Raw genomic sequence first — 21,017 nt, forward strand, 5'->3', positions numbered from 1 at the left:
CACAGCGGAAAACCAATTACAACACATTCAGCTTTCTGAAATGCATTCAGTTGCAAAAAACAAACAGGAAACAAAATTAAAAGTATAAAAAACATAATTTTCACATTAAATTTGGCAAAGTTACAGAAGAACGGTATTATGAACAGAGCATAGCAACAATCAAGTAGCAAAAAGTCTTAAAATGCAATTTAAACAATTGGTGCAAATTTGTTGCTAAAAATGTATGAGGCAGGGAAATTTATGAAAACAGGGACACATAGCAAACAATGAGACATTTGCTTTAATTATCTAAAGAGCGCTATGAAAGGGTTGGGTATGATCTGCTGATGCTGAACCTGAAGATAGTCAGACTGTTGACACCAATATGTCAGAAATGTTGAAGGTTCAGTGTATCTACGGGGTCCTCAGCACAGAGGTCATGGGAAAGCCCCAGGTTACAAATATACCCAGTAACGGTAATTCTCTCATTACGCGGTGGAAGCTTTAAGAGCTAGTTTGGTATGTGTTCTAAAGAGTTTTTATTTTGCCAAGCAAGGATCCTGAATTATTTGGGATTTTTTTTTCTTACAAAGCTGCAGGACCAAGGATGTGTTTTGTTTTGTTTTTTAATGGACATGTATTTATTTTATGTTTTTTAGGTATAAAGCTACCAGATCCTAGGATATATAATTCATGGAAAAGGATAGATTACGTGAAGAATCTGGATGTTGGCGAGTATTACAGGGATGGGTGTTTTATATTTATTTCAAATAAAGTTATTTTTCAAACGAGGTGTGATTTATTTAAATTTTGTCTTGGTGAACTACAGGTCCCAGCAGGCTCTTGGTGCCACGGCATGCTGGCACTTGTGGTATCTAAAGTGCATCCATGGGTATACTGGTGCTGGAAGTACTACAAGCACCAGCATGCCCAAACTGTTAATGGCAGTCTGGGTTTTCTGGGACCTGTAGTGCACCAGGGACAAAATGGTGTTCTTAACATTAAATATTTTTTATTACCCCATACCCACTGCCCTAGTACTTTGAGCATGGAGCTGGATACCCCTAGGGAACAGGGTGCATTTTTTTTTTTTTTTTTGTGAACCCCATCTCCCTCAGGAATCTAGCCCGTGCTGACCAACCTGGTGTTGGTTGTTGTTTTGGCAGGGGGACCCCACGCTGCAGGTTCCCCTGCTATAGTGTCACAAGCCTGGGCTGGCAAAGTTAAGTGCTGGTAGTAGTAAAATCGGGGGGAACCCCACACTTTTTGTCCCCTCATTTTGCAAGCACCAGCACTTGGTTTAAACTGTTTTTCTTTGGGGGGGGACGGGGACGTTGTCTTTTTATTTTTCTTTATTTATTGAACTTTCAGTTATTTATTTATTTACTGTATTATTTATTGTTTTGTGATAGCTGGTCCAGCGGCTGTCACGGATATTGTCGCTTGAATGTCAACATTGTGACTGTCAACTTTACTACCACGACAGTTACAAATATCGTCATTTTAACCATGTGGACACACCGAATGTAGCAACATTTTGGTGTCAACAGCAGGTTCACCATCAACAGACTGACTATATCCCCCATAAAATGTGACCAGTAGCCATGGCTTGTCCTTTCTTCTGTGCACTTGCTTAAAAAATGGGCCCATTATGTTTTACAGTTTGTGAAGCTCATGTACTACAGTACTTTCTGAGCTGAAGTGAGTTTTACAGTACAGGAAAGTTCACCAAAATGAATGGAAAAGGAATTATGTATTTTATCCATGAAGCAACTCCTAATTAGCATTTGAAGTGAACTTAGCAGGAGAAAAATAATATCTTGAAAAACAAGGAAGTTCACGAACGAGCAAGTTGGTTTCATTCAATTAAATGTTTATAATAAATTGTTATTTTCAACAGGGCTGGCTTAGGAAGAACTCATATGACTGAAATCCCCTATTATGTACTAAAATGTATAAATATTACAATCATAGAAATAGCAAACCAGTGCTGCGGAGACCGCAAAGATGGTGTATCTTATTCACAAGGACACATACAGCATAGTAATGCTGACATAAGGTCACACACCATTAAAAACACCACAAGTGAAGCAAATAATCAAATGTTTCAAAAGAAATTACTACAATCACCCGGTTAATGAAACCAATTGTTAGGAGAACCTTATATATTTTACCTGTCCTGAGGTATCAGTTCTGTATTATCGCTCTTGCCCTATCCGTACATACAACTTGTTTTTACTTTGGATTAATCAATATGCAGATTTCCACTATATATTCGTTTTGCATCTATTGAACAAAAAAACCAAAACCCACATATTATTGAACTAACTTGCCATCTTATTTTATAACCCTTCACTCAGAATCACTATCTTGTTGAATACACCAATTTTCATTGGAAAGTTTAATTATTTGCTTTACAAGTGGTACCATGCACATGGTGTGAAACTGTATGGGGGCTATTACATATCGTTACATATTAATCTACAAAACCTTAGGCAGTCTTTACTTTCTAGTCTTCTGCCAATGACCACCAGCTAATAATTATTCTGAAACGCCTGCTTAAATGTTGCCGACAGCATAAAGCTACATTTTTAGACATAAAAGTTTGATTACTTTCGGTTCTAGCATGAGGATGATAACTGGTACTGTGAGAAGTTTGGAAGGGGCATGTGGAGAGGTCTGTAAGGGGTATGAGGAGAGGTCTGATGGGCATGGAAGCAGCAGCTGATGGGCATGTTGGGAGATCTGATGACATGTGAGGTCTGAGGGGCATGTTGTCCGTTTGTGACTTTTTGTATGCCCACTTCAACAGCGACTGTGGATGCGGTAGCAGCGTGACAATTAATAGTCTTTTGAAACCTCCTCCACCGGAGACAGCAGCAAGGTAAGAACTGTGCTTATTTGATAATTATTGTGAACATTTTATCAATGTCCGATATTTTCACTGCCCCTGGATGCATGCCCTACTAAAATGAGCTGTGCAGGCTTACGGTGAAGCACTTTCGTTTCTTGAGAATTTTACTGTTTGTTTGCAGAACTAATGATGTAACACCCTAAGCTCTTACTACGATTAGGTCATGAATTAATGTGAGGTCATGTTTTAGATCCAGGCAGAATATGGCTGCCAGATAGAAGGAAAAGGAGGTAAGAGTGGAAATGTCCAAAGTCAGAGATTACACTTCCAGACATACAGCAGAGAAAGAGTTCTTTTGTTTTTTTTAAACTGCATTTTAAAAATTAAACACAAAAAAAACTGGTCTGCAAATGAATAGTTTGAATGTTAAACTTCCTACAGTAAATACATGTTTTACAAAACACTGATGTGAAAAGTCTTTTCTTACCAGGAGGAAGAGTTTGCCATCTTGTCCTTGAACACAGAACCTGAAGGTGCTTCTGGAGGCTGAGAATTCCATAAGAAGCTGGACAATCATGTTCTCCACAAACTGATTCCTGTTGAAACAAAGATCAGTCTTCACAGTATGTGTCCATGTTAACTATCATTGAAAAGACAAGCAAGTTAATGGTAAGTGGTCATTAGGACAAAATAAAACCTCTACGTTATCCATTTTCCTTTATGTCCTGTCAGCACCCTACTGGATATTACAGAAGCCTTGCTAGCTAGGGATAGTTAACAGGTAATGAAGAGACCAGTGTTCTATATCTTTTTCCATTTTTAAAACACAGGGAATTCTCATTTTTGGAGCCAAATAATTCATTGTCAAGAACCAGAGCAAGTTAACACACTTCTGCAACAGAATACGTCATACTTGCTCTAAATTAATAGGGTTTGTTGTCTTTATATTTAAATGGTGCAACATGAAAAGAATTAACATACATTTCTACATAAATACTGTGAACTGTATAGTTAATAAAACACTTAATTGAAAGTATTTTCAATGAAAATACAGGATTTAACCAAAATAATTTACATCTTTCCTTTCCTTGCTGTGCAACTACTATCCTAGGGATATTTTTTTAAGCAATAAAATTTGTATAAATAAAGATGTAAGGGTAAACTGGGAGTAACATTTTTATTACAAGTCTTGTACCTTCATGTGCTTATTGGCACTTATGTGGAGAAAGTTATTTTTTCCAGCGGTTTTTAACTTTTACAGGCTTTTTTTTTAGTACAACATAAAATAGACTAGTAAAATTACTAAGAACCAATACACTTAAGCTAGGTACAGACAGTTGTTTTTTTTTCAGCAAATAATCGGGTCAATCACCCGATAAATGACCGCTCGGCCACATATCGCATTAGTGTGCATACTTACACGATGAACGACAGTCGTTCCAAAGTGCCGATTGTCGTTTCATTTGGGTGGTCGTACCATTTAATAAACTCGTTACAATCACCTTCCGATCATGTAGTGTGTATGCATTCATGATTATGATCTCCATAGAGCAGTGGTCAGGGAACAGGGGTAAATTACCCCAAATGGGGTAAAAACGAAATTCCTGGGGGAAATGCTGCCAATTCACATGCCGTCAGTTGGATTGTGAAATTGCTGTTGTACTAGAAGAGCCTCAAGGGTTGGCAGAGGTACTTCTTGAGCTTCAAAGCAATAATGAAGCATGTATTGCATTTGAAAACAAAGCAGATCTGTCATATTTTTGGATGTCAACAGCTGCAAAGGCATTCAATATTGCACATGAGGAGGCAGTCGAAAAGTTTCTGCCTTTTACAACAACCTACCTTTTGCGAACAAGGATTTTCCACTCTAACGAAAATAAAAACAAGGCAGAGAAATCGATTGGACACTGAAGACTGTATCCAAATTGCTCTGACATCAAAATGCCCCAATATTGATGCTCTCGTATCAAAAATGAAGTAACATCATTTCTCCAAAACCGGAAGTTTTGAAGTTGAAGCTTTCAAAGAAATTTTGAATAGATTCAATAACATTTTGAATTCCAATAATTAATAATATGATTTCCTTTCTTTCAAATCAAGGGGGTAACGTTGGCGTATCTAAATATATTTTGGGGTAAAGGGTAAAAAAGTTCCCTGACCCCTGCCATAGAGCATACAGAGTCATGGTCTTTTCAGCCGATGCCGGCAATGTACATTTCCTAGTGACTAAATGTAGAGAGTGCTGTAGATGGAATACTTCATTTGTTCGTTCTGAGACTGAATATTTTGGAATTTGTTATGACATGTGAATAGCTATAACAAGGCGGTTAATCGGTGTGGCAGGAATGAATGCATATTGTGCTTTCACTCTCTAAACGACTAGAGGAACAGATGAAGAGCACAGATTTGAAGGTAAACCGTGTGAAGTGTGTATACATGAATCGCCCGACCGGTCGGACCTTCAGTCATAGGTACAATCATTGTAGATAACAAACTGGTCGGAAAATTCTCCAGTGTGTACCCAGCCTTATATATTAGTCACCACTTCCTTCCTTTTATTGCCAGAGTGCCTTGTCATCCCAGAAATTTTCTGTTGATCAGGGGAAGGTCAGTGCCAGTACTATGTCATGTGTAACATACAGTAGCATGTCTGTTATTTGCAGCATAAACAAACAAGGTTTTATCAGTAGGTATGGGTAAGGTTGGGGAGAATTAGAGAATATTCAGTATGTGGTGAGTTTACGAGAAGACTATGGAGAATTGTTTCCATCAAATAATGTGCTGTATTATGAGTGCGGGTCACTTCTTCCCTCATGATTGGGGTCAGCTTCCTGCTGAATAATTTGAAATAGCTGCAGATTAGAGTGTAACAGTTTGTAAGTGCCCCCCAGTGTATTACAAACTTGTCCTAGAGTGGATGTGAGCTTTGAAGTTTCATAACATGCTTGAGTTATAGTGCAGGAATTGGTGTGAATATGAGGAGGTAACCTTACATTGATGTTAATGAATTATCTCCTGAAATAATCTGTGCTGCTGTCATAACTCCAACAATTTGACTGATCATAAGTTGCTATCTCTTAGCCCACTTCAAATCTGGGAATATAACAGATGAGAAGGAGATGATGCTTGAATATAAAAAAAGTGATCTCGTTAAATGCAACTTTAAAAGATCAAATAATTTCTGGAAAAATGGCTCTAACAATACACAGGTATATTACTAAAATATGATTCAACTAAAACATATTAATTTATGGTGGTAGTCAAACTTTTAAAATAAATACATAGCAGTCTATAACCTATTAATGCATAATTGCAGTAATTTTTGATATTGGCCTATTGCAAAGGGCAACTTATTTTTAATATCCAATACTCATCATTTCTATTCTGAATTATGAAGGCACTTTCACTATTTTCTATTACGGTCATAAACTGGCGTTGTAGTCACATTATGTTGAATGGTTAATGTGCTATTTACAACCTATAGGGTGCTGCAAATAACAAATATTCATCTGTCCAGCAAAACATTGTCTCAGAACAATGTACTGTGTTATGGGTCTATGCAACAAACAAATATTATATTGGACAAATACTACTTTGCATTTAATATATATGCTGGACCTAGGACTTCTGGTCTTGATTTTCATGTGAATGTAAGAAAGACAAGTCAGGGAATTTTAGTTTCTTAGAAAATGTTGCTGTTAATCATCATTTAATAAAAAAAAAAAAAAAAGCATTAAGGCTGAAAAACAGATCTGCATACTTAAAATGATCAATGAACATGGTTTATTAAAGGTGGTGTATGTGAACATGTAACAGATATGACGCTTCATAACTTGTAACAAGTCTATCTGTCCAGAAAATGTTGTAATCCAGGCTTTCTTGTTAATGATTTTACTGCAATGTGAAGCACCAAAATATACAAAAATCACAGTAAAAATTACCCCTATATTTACCCTTCTCACTAAAAGTGTAGAAGAGCTTCTCATAGCGACTAAAAAGTCCTCTAATTTTCAAGTGGGATCTCAATTGCTCGGAGTAATTTTACCAAGACTTACCACAGATGCTCAATCAGATTGAGATATAGGGAATTTGGATGGCAATCGACAAGTTGAACTCTTTGTCATGCTCCTGAAACCATTCCTGAGCAATGTTTGCAGTGCAGCAGGGCATTATCCTGCTGAAAGAGGCCACTGCCATCAGAGAATACCATTGCCATAAAGGGGCGTAATTGGTCTGCAACAATGTTTGGGTAGGTGATATGTGTCAAAGTAACATCCACATGAATGCCAGGATCCTTGGTTCCCCAGCAGAACATTACACAAACATGAGTGACCAGACCAGGCCACCTTCCATTGCTCCATGGTCCAGTTCTGGCGCTCACGTGCCCAATGTAGGTACTTTCGGCAGCGGACAGGGGTCTGCAACTATGTAGCCCAAGACACTGCAAGCTGCGATTCAATGTGTGTTCTGACACCTATCATAGCCAGCATTACCATTTTCAGTAATTTGTGCTAGAGTAGCTTTTTGTTGGATTGGACCAGAAGGGTTAGCCCTTTGCTTCCCACGGGCATCAATGAGCCGTGGACGCCCATGACCCTGTCGCCGTTTCACTTCTTTATTGGTTCACTTTTCGTAGGTACGAACCACTGCATTTCGGGAACACTTCACAAGACCTGCCATTTTGGAGATGCCCTAACCCAGTCGTTCAGACATCACAATTTGGCACTTGTCAAATCCGCTCAGATTCTTCCGGCTTTCTGTGTTTAAAACACTGCTATCATCAAATCGAGAATCGTGCACAGCACAAATCTCTGTGTCAGGGGCATACTCCTCTCTAATGCTCTCCGGGCTATAGTTGGAGCCACCATTGGACTGTGTCATGCTTCATTGTCCCCACTTTACTTTTAGCAGGATACAAATGTGACCGTGTCTTATCCCTGTTTGGTGTAAAAGGAGCAGGATAGCTGCAATCTCCTTCTCTTCCGGTCGAACATACGTATGACCTCTAGTGGTCATTGGAACATAGGCATCATCATCATCATCATCATCATTTATTTATATAGCGCCACTAATTCCGCAGCGCTGTACAGAGAACTCATTCACATCAGTCCCTGCCCCATTGGAGCTTACAGTCTAAATTCCCTAATATATACACACACTCACACAAAGACAGACAGAGAGGGAGACAGACAGAGACTAGGGTCAATTTTTGATAGCAACCAATTAACCTACCAGTATGTTTTTGGAGTGTGGGAGGAAACCGGAGCACCCGGAGGAAACCCACGCAAACACAGGGAGAACATACAAACTCCACACAGATAAGGCCATGGTCGGGAATTGAACTCATGACCCCAGTGCTGTGAGGCAGACGTGCTAACCACTAGGCCACTGTGCTGCCCATAGGCATGCACATACTCTCCCTCCACGTCAGACACACACTTTTGGTCAGACAAGTGACTCGTGGAGACATGGCAGATGTTTATGCCGAGTGTATTAGCAAGGTCCCCTACACTGACCTGTGTTGGCAACTTTTGTGGGGACCTCATTTTTCGTCCCCACTACGACTAATCTCCCTACAGTGTTGGTGTGTAAACAGGTCAATGTGCCCTCAAGTATAAGAATACAGGTACACACGCATACATATACACACATAATATATTAGAAATACAAAGCAGCAGCAACTATTCACCTATTTCTTTATGGTTTTCTGAATAGTGGTTTCCAAATAAGTATACAGATATATAAGCTCATATTTTGAAAAACAAAACGTTACAATTTGTTTTATGCTTACCTGGAAATCATAGTGTATGCTTGACAAGATGGCAGAATCATTACTTCAGTTATGTAATACTTAATAGTGTCTAAAAAGCAGAAAATTTTAAGAACAATATTAAAATAAAACAAACTGAATTCAAATGCAGGAAACTGAAAATACATTCTGCAGAGTCATTTTATACAAAATAAAAGATGATTTAGGAAAAAATAAAAAAACAACGCCACCCACAATGAAGAGCTTTTAACTAAATTGGTGCAAAGAAAAGAAAAAGAGGTGGTGTCTATATCAAGCAATCCAAATTTTTATTTTATTTAACTTGAAAACTGACCACTACAATCTATTTGATCACTAGGGAAAACACCACTTTTTATTCATTTGCATCAGTTTACATAAATGGCCCCGTGCATGAGAGCTAAGTGCTGAACTGTCTGTGCTAGTCGTGAAATCAAAAAACATTGGAGACATATGCTGAAATGCACAAACAGATCATATAAATAATATACAGTCAGTAAGCTCAGAAAGAATACAAAAAGACTACAAGACTGGAAACTACAAATGTACTGGAAATATAATCTGGGTCAGCAATGCCCTTGACAATGAGAGTGTGAATCTTCTTGCTTCATTCGAAATTCAATGCATTGATCAATCATTCCAGCAGCACTCTCTGGGGTTTAATTTAGAAATAATGAGCCATTTAGAAAAGGTATGCAATGTACACTATATTCTGCTTTTTTTAACCGCACAGTAAAAAAAGGTCTACGGCAACAATGGAAAGTAACTTGGTCTTACAGGAGTAAGAAAACTTTGCCTTATCTTTCCTTCACAATACAACAGGTTATGTAAGAAACAGCTGCACATGTCCATAAAAACGAAGCAAAATGTGTCTTCAATACCTTTTATTGTCAGGCTGGTATTAGGATTGTTTCTGTTTTACATACCTGATGACACAGTCTCTCCAAGTATTGCTTTGCAACGCTTGCAAACGACTTTGGTATTTTCCTTTGATTTCTGCAAGCCACAAAAAATGTCACTTAAATGTCAAATTACACCTTTAGTAAAAGAATGTATAATTTTATATATCCTCTCTGGAGGGCAGGCAACTTTATTTTGGTCTGCTTTTAATGTTGACATTCAGCGACATCTATCTTCTTGAGAGCACACTTACCCAAGCTTGCCAAATTACAGAGTCATAAGAAGTATTACTTTCACAATGTGGCATTAAGATAATGGCTGCAAAACTGGCTTGTGCTAGTGTTAGATTGACTATAAATGCAACCACCACCTAGTCTCTGCATCTAGTTTACATACTACACTGCAGGGGTGGGCAAACCTGTCCTCAAGGGCCATATCCAGTTCATGTTTTTAGGATTTCTTTAATCATGTACAGCTGAGTTAATCTATTTGGCTGGGTCAGTAATTATCCCACCTGTTTCTACAGACAGAAATCCTAAAAACATGAACTGGATATGGCCCTTGAGGACAGGTTTGCCCACCCCACTAGTAAAGTTTGATACTCTGGCACTGTCCGGGTTAAACACATTTAACCACTATTATGAGTTCACAGGCACCTATAAGAAAGGGGGAGGATGGAGTTAATTTAGCTGTAAACATTACTTAAAAAGTAAGGGAAGGGATTTGCAAAAGGTCGACCTGTAGATTGCCATATGCCTGCACAATTTTTTGGAAGGTTTTGGTTGTCACAGAGGCAGAACTCAGGAATGGTCTCTGATGAGCCAAGAAGTCTGCTAACTCGTTCTACTCTCATGGTAAGTATGCAGCTGTTTAATTGGATCTATCTTGACAATGTCCACTTCAAGATCTCTAAGATTTCTCTGCCAACCATTTGGATTATGTTAGACACAGCTCTTTGTTGTCCAATATTAATAGTAAGGAGATAGCCCAAAGCTGGAGGAGGGACTAAAGGATGCAGAGCCAACCTAGCAGCTCTTAGTTCTAATAAATTTAAATGGTAGGGTAAAGGGGCCCTGAGTAGTTGACCTGGAGGAGCAAGGGAGAAGGTCAGCAAATTGATGAGTTCCTTTCATCACCTGGTCTGTTAATGTTACGTGTACTGACCAAGGACATTTCAGTCAGAGAAGACTTCCTAGTGGCTGGACTGGCTTCCTTCCAGCTAGCACAACTGTATCAAGCACCCTGAGGGCAAATTCGCTATATCTGCCTAGGAATGTTGTTTTACTTGCACAAGTTTCCCTTTTGTTGAGAGAAACTCCAGCGCACCTTTTTTTATTGGAATCTGCAGTGTGTTCCTCATTAGATTCCCCTGATTTCCCCTAAAAGAACATGGTGTTTATTGCTCTTAACACCTGAAAGTGAGGACTTCAGTGTCCCTGTTGGTATCTCCCTTGTTTTTTTAAAACATAGAGCTCCCTCTTCTGCTTATGTACATTTTATCCCTTTAAATTTATTCATAGAAGCGGGTAGAAGAATTGTGCTGCCATTATCCATGGCAGCTACCAACATAGCATCCTCCATTTTCCCCACTGACAAACATTCTGACAGGCTTAAGACGATGGATCTTGGCAGTTGGTTAAGCTAAAAACGTGACCCCGTGCTTAGATCTCTGGCACAGACAAAGATATTTTTACAAAATGTAATGTTACCCATAATTTTTTAATGTCAACGGGTTCTTTGGGAAGCTGTGATCACTCACTAGCTGTTTCTAGGTATCTAGCCCTCCCGAAGAACAAAGTGCCAATGAATATAGCCACTGCTTTATCCTTTGTAAGAGCTGAACAGAAAGTAAGCAGCAGGGGCCATTTCTACTCTCAAACTCCTACAGTAAGATATGATCTAGTGAAATGCAATATTGACAGGAACAATTAATTATCATCAATTCACCTACAAACTTATTTCACATGGTATTTAATAACAGCTAATGGAAACACTAACTGAGAAAGATTAAGATCCCACTTCTGCCTGGAATAAACCTCATTTGAGATAATAAAGTTATACTGGACAATATAAATGTACCAATTAGTTGATGTCATTAACACTAATAACTTACTGAGACATTAGCATCAACTAGATGAGGAACATCTGACATCTCATTAGTCTCTCCTGGGGGGTCTGAAATATTTGCTTTATTCACCAAGAGGAACGTGTCTCCCAGAAAGCAGTCGTTAACCTTGGGAAGGCAACTTCGATTGGCAAAGGGATCAGGGTGGCAGCACCATTCTTCAACCAGAGAGCTCCAGTTTTCACTAGGCAGAGGAAGGACTCTGAGGAACTTCCTGGAAAATAATAAGGGAACTGCAATCAACATTCCAGAGGATGCATGAATGTGAAACACAATTAAAACTACTTTTCAGCACAGAAATTAGTGAAACACAATGGGTATTTTAAATGTTTTGGATCAGTGCAAACCTGTTTTTCTCATGAAATATTATAATATATTATATATTACACACACACACATATATATATATATATATATATATATATATATATATATATATATATATATATATATATATATACACACACACACACACTCACATAGCAATGCACTTACATGTCTGCTTTCACTTTATTTTTTAATAAATGTTTAGTAAATCATAGGGACTGAAACTTTTTATAATGAGACATTTATCTGCACATCAAGAAACATCCATGTTGATTACCTGGCTGAGGCATGTATATGAATCATCCATAGGCACACTTGAGATGTATAGTTTTACAATGCAATTATACTAGGCTGTAGTTGGGCACAATTTAATCTCATTTTTCAGATGTCATTGCTATGCAAAACTGTATATCACTTACCCCTTTCAAAACAAAAAAACAAAGGAATAAGAAGTATAATAGAAAATAAATCAACATAAATATAACCATACACTTTTATGCTTTGGGCAAACAGTCATAAATTATGACTATACCTGCCATCTGCATATTGCTGTTGTCTCAAGACTCAACCCAAAACTAAAATGAATAATACCCCTCTGCCTTCAGCAAGACTAGTCACAGGGGACTGCATTCCCGAGTCCCTGTCATTTAAGAAACACTCGACTCCTCCTGCAAGACAACGGATCTTTGATCATACTGAAGATGTGAAAATCTCACAAATGGAATTGGGGTCCTGGACATCTGCCAGTTCGGGTGGGTAGAGGTATTATACTGCAATTTTAGTTCTGGGTGGAATTCTTCTTTAAAATGAACTGCTCAAATAACCAGTGTGGTCTGCAAGGAGCGTTTCTTCACATTTCAATTGTTTATATTCAAAGACAGGTAAAGATTTGGAGATAGATGGGGCTGGGAGTTATAACTATACATAAAAATTCCAGTCACTTAATCCTCAACCCTACATTCTCAGCTTCCTTATTACAATGAAATTCAAAAGAGACGTCTGGCGACAGATTTACAGATTCAGATGATAAATAACGACATATAAATGCTATAGAAAAACTGTTCTACTGAAGCTGTAGTACTTAAATTAAAGAGCACAGTACAATTGCTATATACTACATGATGTATGATGCTTTGCTTACATTTTATTCTTAGATGACTTTAATGTTTGTATTAATTCATCAACATTACCGATGAGAATTCTGTGACGGTTTAAGTTTGCTAATTGTCAGAGTACATTAATCCAAATAGTACACCAAGGCCTAATGCACAGAAGAGTTAATTTAAGTATTTAACATGCATTCTTAAAGCCTATTAAACGTATTTGATGTTATTAGCCACCAAAATTATATATGCAAATTCACCTTCTGAAAAGTTGTTATTTTACAATTTTGACATTGCTTTCAAAGGCATTAACACTAAGCAAAAGACAATGGAGTTGCTCGGGAACGGTCATACAGTACACAGTAACTATGATGCAGGGACGGTTTAAAATGTGTTTGTAAATGTGCTTCTAACGTGGTGTTCAAAGTACAAGATTTTGTTGCTGATTTAATGAACCATGAGGTCCTGTAGTAGCCTGATGCTTAGTTAATGGGTTTAGGGCACATAACACAAAGTGTAGATTTGGGTACATAAACACAAGGCTACTATAGAAACTCAGGACTAATTGAATTGACCCCTTCATCGTCATCATCAGCAGCTATTTATATAGCGCCACAAATTCTGCAGCGCTGTACAGATAACTCACATCATTCCCTGCCCCACTGGTCTAAATTCCCTAACATACACAAACAAAGAGACCAGGGTGAATTTAAAAGCAGTCAATTAACCTACTAGTATGTTTTTGGAGAGCGGGAGGAAACCCACGCAAACATCAGGAGAACATACACACTCCCCACAGCTCTTTGTCTACGCTTTTAAGTAGTGTTTTTGAATGCCTGTGTGTACAAACCATCTCTACGCATCCTGTTCTAAAAGTTTTAGATAGACATATTACAAGAACTCTTTTCTGTATAACTACTGTGAGTAGACTCAAGTAATAGCAGACTGTGAGCTAAGTGTATAACAGGAAAAGTATTCTGAAGGATAATGTAATGGCAACTAGCAAACAAAGAATAGCTTGCAAGTAATGTAGTGTTAATGCAACATTGAACTATATAGTAACACAAATGTTTAGATAATACAAAACAGAAGAAAAGTAGAGAATAATGAAAGCTGGAAAGTTGGGAAACTATTGACTAGTGGTTATGAATATATACTGCATCCAAACAAGTTACTGGAGCCTTCAATTACAAGAGCTCACTTCCCTGTGCTGTTCAGAGTCAGGGTCCTTATGATCCTTATAACAAGTTATATAATATTTCTTAATATTAATTTGTAAAATATTTTACTTATTAAGTGTAGTGTTTGGTTAAACATAATATAGTGCTCGACCGGTAGCTTATAGCAAAGTAGTATAAAGGAAACACATTTTAATTAAAAAGCAAGCATTTTGCCAACTTCCAGAATGAACAACTAAAATTTAAAATAAACAATCCTAAATAAACTTCTTGATAAGTATTGTACGGCACTTTTTGTCATATAAAGTATTAACCATCCTAGAGATTGCACAGTAAAGCAACCGCCATCCAAATCAATCATATAACATGGCACTGTCAGTGGACATCATTGTGAGCCCCAGTTCAGAGAAAACCCTCTCTTTCCAAAATAATATACACACACAATACTGTGCAAAAGTTTTAGACAGGTGTGGAAAAAATGCTGCAAAGCAATAATGCTTGCAGGAATAGCAGTGTTAATAGTTTATCAATTAACAAAATGCAAACAAATAAACAGAAGAGAAATCTAAATCAAATCAATATTTGGTGTGACCACCCTTTGCCTTCAAAACAGCATCAATTCTTTTAGGTGCACTTGCACAAAGTCAGGGATTTTGTAGAATTTTAGTATGGTTTATGGACTAACCAATCATACCAAACAGGTGATAATGATCATCATTTTCATATGTAGGTTGAAGCACAGTCATTAGCTGAAACAGAAACAGTTTTGTGTAGGAGGCTTAAAACTGGGAGAAGAACAGCCAAACTCTGCTGCAAAGGTGAGGCTGTGAAAGTCAATTTCATGTCACAGGTTATATACCATGGCAAGACTGAGCACAGCAGCACGACACAAGGTAGTTATACTGCATCAGCAAGGTTGACTGGGGTTTCAAGATGTGCTGTTGAAGCTCTTTTGAAGAAATACAAAGAGACAGGCAATGTTGAGAACTATAGACGCATCAGATGAAAAACACATCATGCTTACTTCCCTTCGAAATTGGAAGATGTCCGGCAGTGCCATCAGCTCAGAACTGAAAAAAATCAAGTGGGACCCCAGTACACCAATCTATTGTTTGGAAAAGTATGAAGAGGTCTTCATGGAAGAATTGTGCCCAAAACGCCATACCTTCGACGTGGAGACAAGGCCAAGCGACTCAACTATGCATGAAAAAATAGGAACTGGGTTGCATAAAAATGGCAACAGGTGCAATAGACTGATGAGTCAAAATTTGAAATATTTGGCTGTAACAGCAGTATGTTCACCGAAGTGCTGGAGAGCAGTACAATCATGAGTGTCTGCAGGCAACAGTGAAGCATAGTGGAGGTTCCCTGCAAGTTTGGGGCTGCATATCCACAAATGGAGTTAGGGATTTGATTAGGATCAATGGTATACTCAAGGCTGAGAAATACAGATAGGTACTTATCAATCATGCAATACCATCAGGGAAGCGTCTAAATGGCTCCAAATTTATTCTGCACCAGGTCAACGACCCCAAACATACAGTCAATGTCATTAAGAACTATTTTCGGCATAAAGAAGAACAAGGAGTCCTGGAAGTGATGATATGGACCTCACAGAAATATGATCTCAACATCATCGAGTCCGTCTGGGATTACATGAAGAGACAGAAGGATGTGAGCAAGCCTACATCCACAGATCTGAGGCTAGTTCTCAAAGTGTTTGGAACAACCTCCCTGCTAAGTTTCTTCAAGAATTGAGTGCAAGTATACCGAGAAGAATTGATGCACTGATGCTGTTTTGAAAGCAAAGGGTGGTCTCACCCAATATTGATTTGATTTAGATTTCTCTTCACTTTTCATTTTGTTAATTGATAAAAAATAAACTATTAACACTTTTGTAAGCATTCTTAATTTGCAACATTTTTTCAACAGCTACCTAAAACTTCTGTGTGAATGTGTGATATATATTTAATATATATATATATATATATATATATATATATACACATACACACACATACACAAGTTAACCCATGCATTATACTCATGCATTCTAGTCAAATCAAGCTACTTAAGGTGTTAAAAAGGTTCTTGTCATGCATTTGGGGCTAGGCCAGGCCTCCTCAGGGGAAGAGCATTACTTCCCGACGTAAGCGCCCTTTTTTAACGTGGTTTTGTCCACATGTCACCACCTCATCATTCTTCTCCATCACCTCATCTTCATCGCCACATCCTTAATCTCCATCGTCTTACTGTTCTAAAACCTCTCGATACACAACGTTTCTGCTAAACACCTTATCGCTGTGCTCAATCAGTCTTCCTTGAAGGGCAGTATTCATAACCTGCACTTTCACATCACTGCTTCTCCGTACTCGTGAAAATGCGACATACAATTGTCCATGACCAAACACAGGCTCTGGTAAATAAATACCCACACGGTCAAGAGTTTGAGCACTCAACTAGTAAATTTAACCTTTACTACCCCTCCCACGGGGGAAAGGGGGGATGATGGACGTTAACTGACTTCACTATTATAATTTTTTTTGTCAAATAATGTCAGTATACCAAATTTCAGGTCAATTGGATGAGCCCTTTCTGAGAAAATAGTTTTTTGCACACACACACTAACACACGCTGCTAGGCTTATATATATATATATATATATATATATATATATATATATTTTCTGGTTTGTGGGTAGTAGACGGTATCTAGGTGTTGGCGTTGGTCGCATTGCTGCCCTAGTAACAACAGGGGGTAAATGTATCAAGCTGAGAGTTTTCCAGCAGGTTTGAAAAGTGGAGATGTTGCCTACAGCAACCTATCGGATTCTAGCTGTCATTTTGTAGAATGTACTAAATAAATTATAGCCAGAGTCTGATTGGTTTTTCCAAACCACCAGAAAACTCTCAGCTTGATACATTTACCCCCAAGTGTTCATGTGACTTGTGATAACGTGATGTATACGCTCAGGACTCATAAATGGCATTCACTAGTTAGAAGCCAGAGGTGCAGGCCTCACGTTATAGCAAATGACATGCTATAGTGATTCTGGGGCTACAGTACTTGAAGCAAAGCAAATGATGAGAAGGAGGTAGTGGTAAAAGTGGTAGGATGAATGTGGACACACATTACTGAATCCTACCATTGAGGACACATTACAGTGCACTTCTACTAGTAGCTTATATTAGACATGGCCAAAACTTCTGTCATACCGGTATAACCAGCCTTATCACAGGCATTCTGTTGCTTTACCGTCAGCACCATGATCATCTTGGCACCTGTAATTCTAAAACTCAGAGATTTGAATATAATTGCCTCTTGTATAGCATGTTTAATAATATATATATATATATATATCCCTGCATGTTATTTTAATTTGTTATAATGAAGAACTATATATTGCAAACTTCAGTTACTTTTCCTTTTATATTCGAACTTGCCTTTTAATGATAATGTCACTTTAAGGAGCACTGACTTGAAAGTTGAAGTCAGAAACTTTTTAGTTGCACCAGTAAAAGGATGCTACTGTCTCCATCACTTTATTTGCTTCCGCTTCCTACATTTAAATATGTACTCTGTATTATTGATTTCTTTTCATTGATTTGAACTGGACTTTCAGGAGAGTGGTTTTTAATCCAGTTTCTTCAGAATTAATGTGTTGTGCTGTTACTGCTCACAGACTAAATTATCAACAACAACTTAGCCCCAACCAAACCATTCTGCAAATATTTTCTGCATATAGCCCATCTAGGCTCCTTTCAGATCTCTGCCCATTGACAGCAATATTCCCATACTTGCTCCTCACACAAATAAAAATATAACATTACAACAGATATTGGAGGGAATTCAATTCTTCCTCCGGGCGCCGCCGGAACGAGCGCGTTAAAACTATTACCGTTTATACGGTAAACTTGCGCGTAAAAACCGTTAATACGGTAGTTTACTCGCTGAATTTCATCTGCGAGATGAAATTCAGTGAGTAATTACCGTATAAACGGTAATAGTTTTAACGCGCTCGTTCCGGAGGAACAATTGAATACCCCCCATTGAATTTGTTACCGGTGAAATTGTTTTTTAAAAAAAAACAAAAAAAAAAAAAAACCCAACAGCTTTATTTTGACTCTTGTGTTTTGGATACAGTGCTGATTTCATGAGTAAATTACTCTGAATTATATTAATCACAGTTATTGAAAAAAATACAGTACTACAAAAGTTTTAGGCAGGTGTGGAAAAAGTGCTGCAAAGTAAGAATGCTTTCCAAAATAGAAGTGTTAATAGTTTATTTTATATCAATTAACAAAATGCAAAGTGAATGAACAGAAGAGAAATCTAAATCAAATCAATATTCGGTGCGACTACCCTTTGCCTTTAAAACAGCATCAATTCTTCTAGGTACACTTGCACACAGTTTTTGAAGAAACTCAGCAGGGAGGTTGTTCAAAACACCTTGGAGAACTAACCACAGATCTTCTGTGGATATAGGCTTGCTCACATCCTTCTGTTTCTTCATGTAATCCCAGACAGACTCAATGATGTTGAGATTAGGGCTCTGTGGGGGCCATAGCATCACTTCCAGGACTCCTTGTTCTTCTTTAGGCGGAAAATAATTTTTAATGATATTGGCTGTATGTTTTGGTCCTTAGCCTGCTGCAGAATAAATTTGGAGTCAATCAAATGCCTCCATGATGGATAAGCACCTGCCTGTATTTCTCAGCATTGAGGACACTATTGATCCTAACCATATCCCCAATTCCATTTCCTGAAATGTAGCCCCAAACTTCCCCCATGCTTCACTGTTGCCTGTAGACACTCATTGTTCTACTGCTCTCTGTGCTATATACAAGCGAATACTGTGTGCAAGCACTGGATTCCGATGTACACACTCAAAGGACACCAGAAACACTAGGTCATCAGCAAGGTCAGTGATCACACGGTGGAATATGTTTGTAATTTTAAAACAAGAGTTAATAACAATAAATAAGAACCCACAATTCATAAGCAGCATGATTTTCCAAGGAAATTGAGGTGGAGAAATTTATACCTACTTCACTATACTAGAAATTGCCCAAAAAGCAGTCCGTGGAGCTGCGTAAATACAACAGTATTGGTAATGGTACTCCTCTGGGACTACTACATGTCTATACACTTCCGTACTTTTTAAATTTAACCTTTAAATAGCATTTCTAGCAACCTAAACAACTGCCTTATTAATGGAAAACTGCATTGAAAACACTTCTGTAGTACTTACACTGACATTCATCTCCCCTTAATTTACATTAACACAAATGTGTCTTGTACATCTAGAAAGAAAACACTTGAAAAAAAAAACATTATAGCCATTTACAAATACAATTCTGGAAAAAAAAAACATATAAAAAACTAGATACTCAAATTTTTTTTAGCAAACACTAAATAAAATATAAAAAATACAGTAAGCTAGAATAACTGTACAACGATCTGCCTTTATTTTGTTGCCTCTGCTTGCTTTTGTCTGCGAGTTAGCTTGTATTAACAGCACAACCTCCTTATTCATTTCCATCCATACATTAACCAAGCACAACATCTGTCAGTACTGTATACTCCCCGAATTGTCTTTAATCAAAACAAAACCGAGTGTTACAAAGCAAGACAGGCTCCCTCTGTAATGGCAATGAAGTGATGATTCAATTACTCTCACACTGGTCATAAATCAACATATCTGAAGAAGTTTTACAAACTGGATTACATTTAAATTATCAGCCCAAGTAGCAGAACTGACAATGACAAAGACAAGTGCAGAGTGTTCTCCTTCGGATCACACCAGCTGCTGTACAGTCTCCTGGAAAGTATTATTTTCTGTATTTACTCAGCCCTGACATAACACCAACCAGTCTATTAACAGTATACACAACTGCACTGCCAAGTCACAACAGAGATATTTACAGTAACTGTATAGGTGTAATGCAAATTAACTCACAATCTATAACAATTATCACATCTTGCTGAAATATATTACAGCCATAAAATATATATATTTCTTTTGCTAATGGATACCCAATAGAGGTCCGATGTACACACTCAAAAGGACACCAGATACACTTCTAGGTCATCAGCTGGTAACATTTTCTGCAGACCCGGAACAGGTGGAATATTTTTGTCCCGCCTCACCTGGCTAACACTTACCGTAAGAGCCTGATGTTTTTCTCCTGTATCTATGCAACTCGTAGCACCTGAGCTTGCTGCTCTTGCTGTGCAGCAGCTAGCTACATTCATGCGGGCTCTCAAAACTTTCTCCATATCAGTGTCTAGGTGGGTTGGGTAACCAAAACTTGCTTCCCTAAGTATCTCACTTCTGACACGGACACCTTTCTGGTGATGCACATATGAACAAGTTCTTGCTTTGTACTTTGCTTGTCAAGATGGCAAAGTAATTCACAAAAGAGTTCCACACACTTTCTTGTAACCCTAATGCTAAATTAACAGAGACCAGCACCCTAGACACTGGCCAACTTATTCAGCATCGGTCCCACAGCCCTAATTTGGTGGACAGGTGACACTCCCACTTGGTCTTTATAAAGGAGTTCTCATCAGGTGCTCTGCTTGCACCACTGCAGACAGATTTGTATTTTATATTTTCCCTTAGCATAGTTTACAAGTCATGTCTGAATGTGGCTAATGCAAAGGATATTTCATTCCTACATCTGGGGGCTTTTGGAGACCATATGAATTACGATTGGGAGGCATCATTAAGTTGGTTAGAAGTGATATATTATGCTGGACT

The 21,017-nt window shown here is 38.0% G+C and overlaps 1 protein-coding gene across 4 annotated transcripts in view; it reads right to left on the reverse strand.

Annotated features, from left to right (window-relative positions):
• Nucleotides 1-21,017, reverse strand: part of UBE3D (ubiquitin protein ligase E3D) — a 138,472-nt gene that overhangs the window by 77,132 nt on the left and 40,323 nt on the right. For all 4 annotated transcript variants that reach the window (XM_075202694.1, XM_075202697.1, XM_075202695.1 and 1 more), the window contains exons 4-7: nucleotides 11,635-11,860; nucleotides 9,548-9,617; nucleotides 8,625-8,694; nucleotides 3,321-3,429 (exon numbers count right to left, since the gene is read on the reverse strand). In XM_075202694.1, coding sequence (XP_075058795.1) covers nucleotides 3,321-3,429; nucleotides 8,625-8,694; nucleotides 9,548-9,617; nucleotides 11,635-11,860 — 475 coding nt within the window. The remainder of the gene's footprint in view (nucleotides 1-3,320; nucleotides 3,430-8,624; nucleotides 8,695-9,547; nucleotides 9,618-11,634; nucleotides 11,861-21,017) is intronic.

The sequence above is a fragment of the Mixophyes fleayi genome, chromosome 3 (genome assembly GCF_038048845.1).
Source record: "Mixophyes fleayi isolate aMixFle1 chromosome 3, aMixFle1.hap1, whole genome shotgun sequence".
NCBI classification, from domain to species: Eukaryota; Metazoa; Chordata; class Amphibia; order Anura; family Limnodynastidae; genus Mixophyes; species Mixophyes fleayi.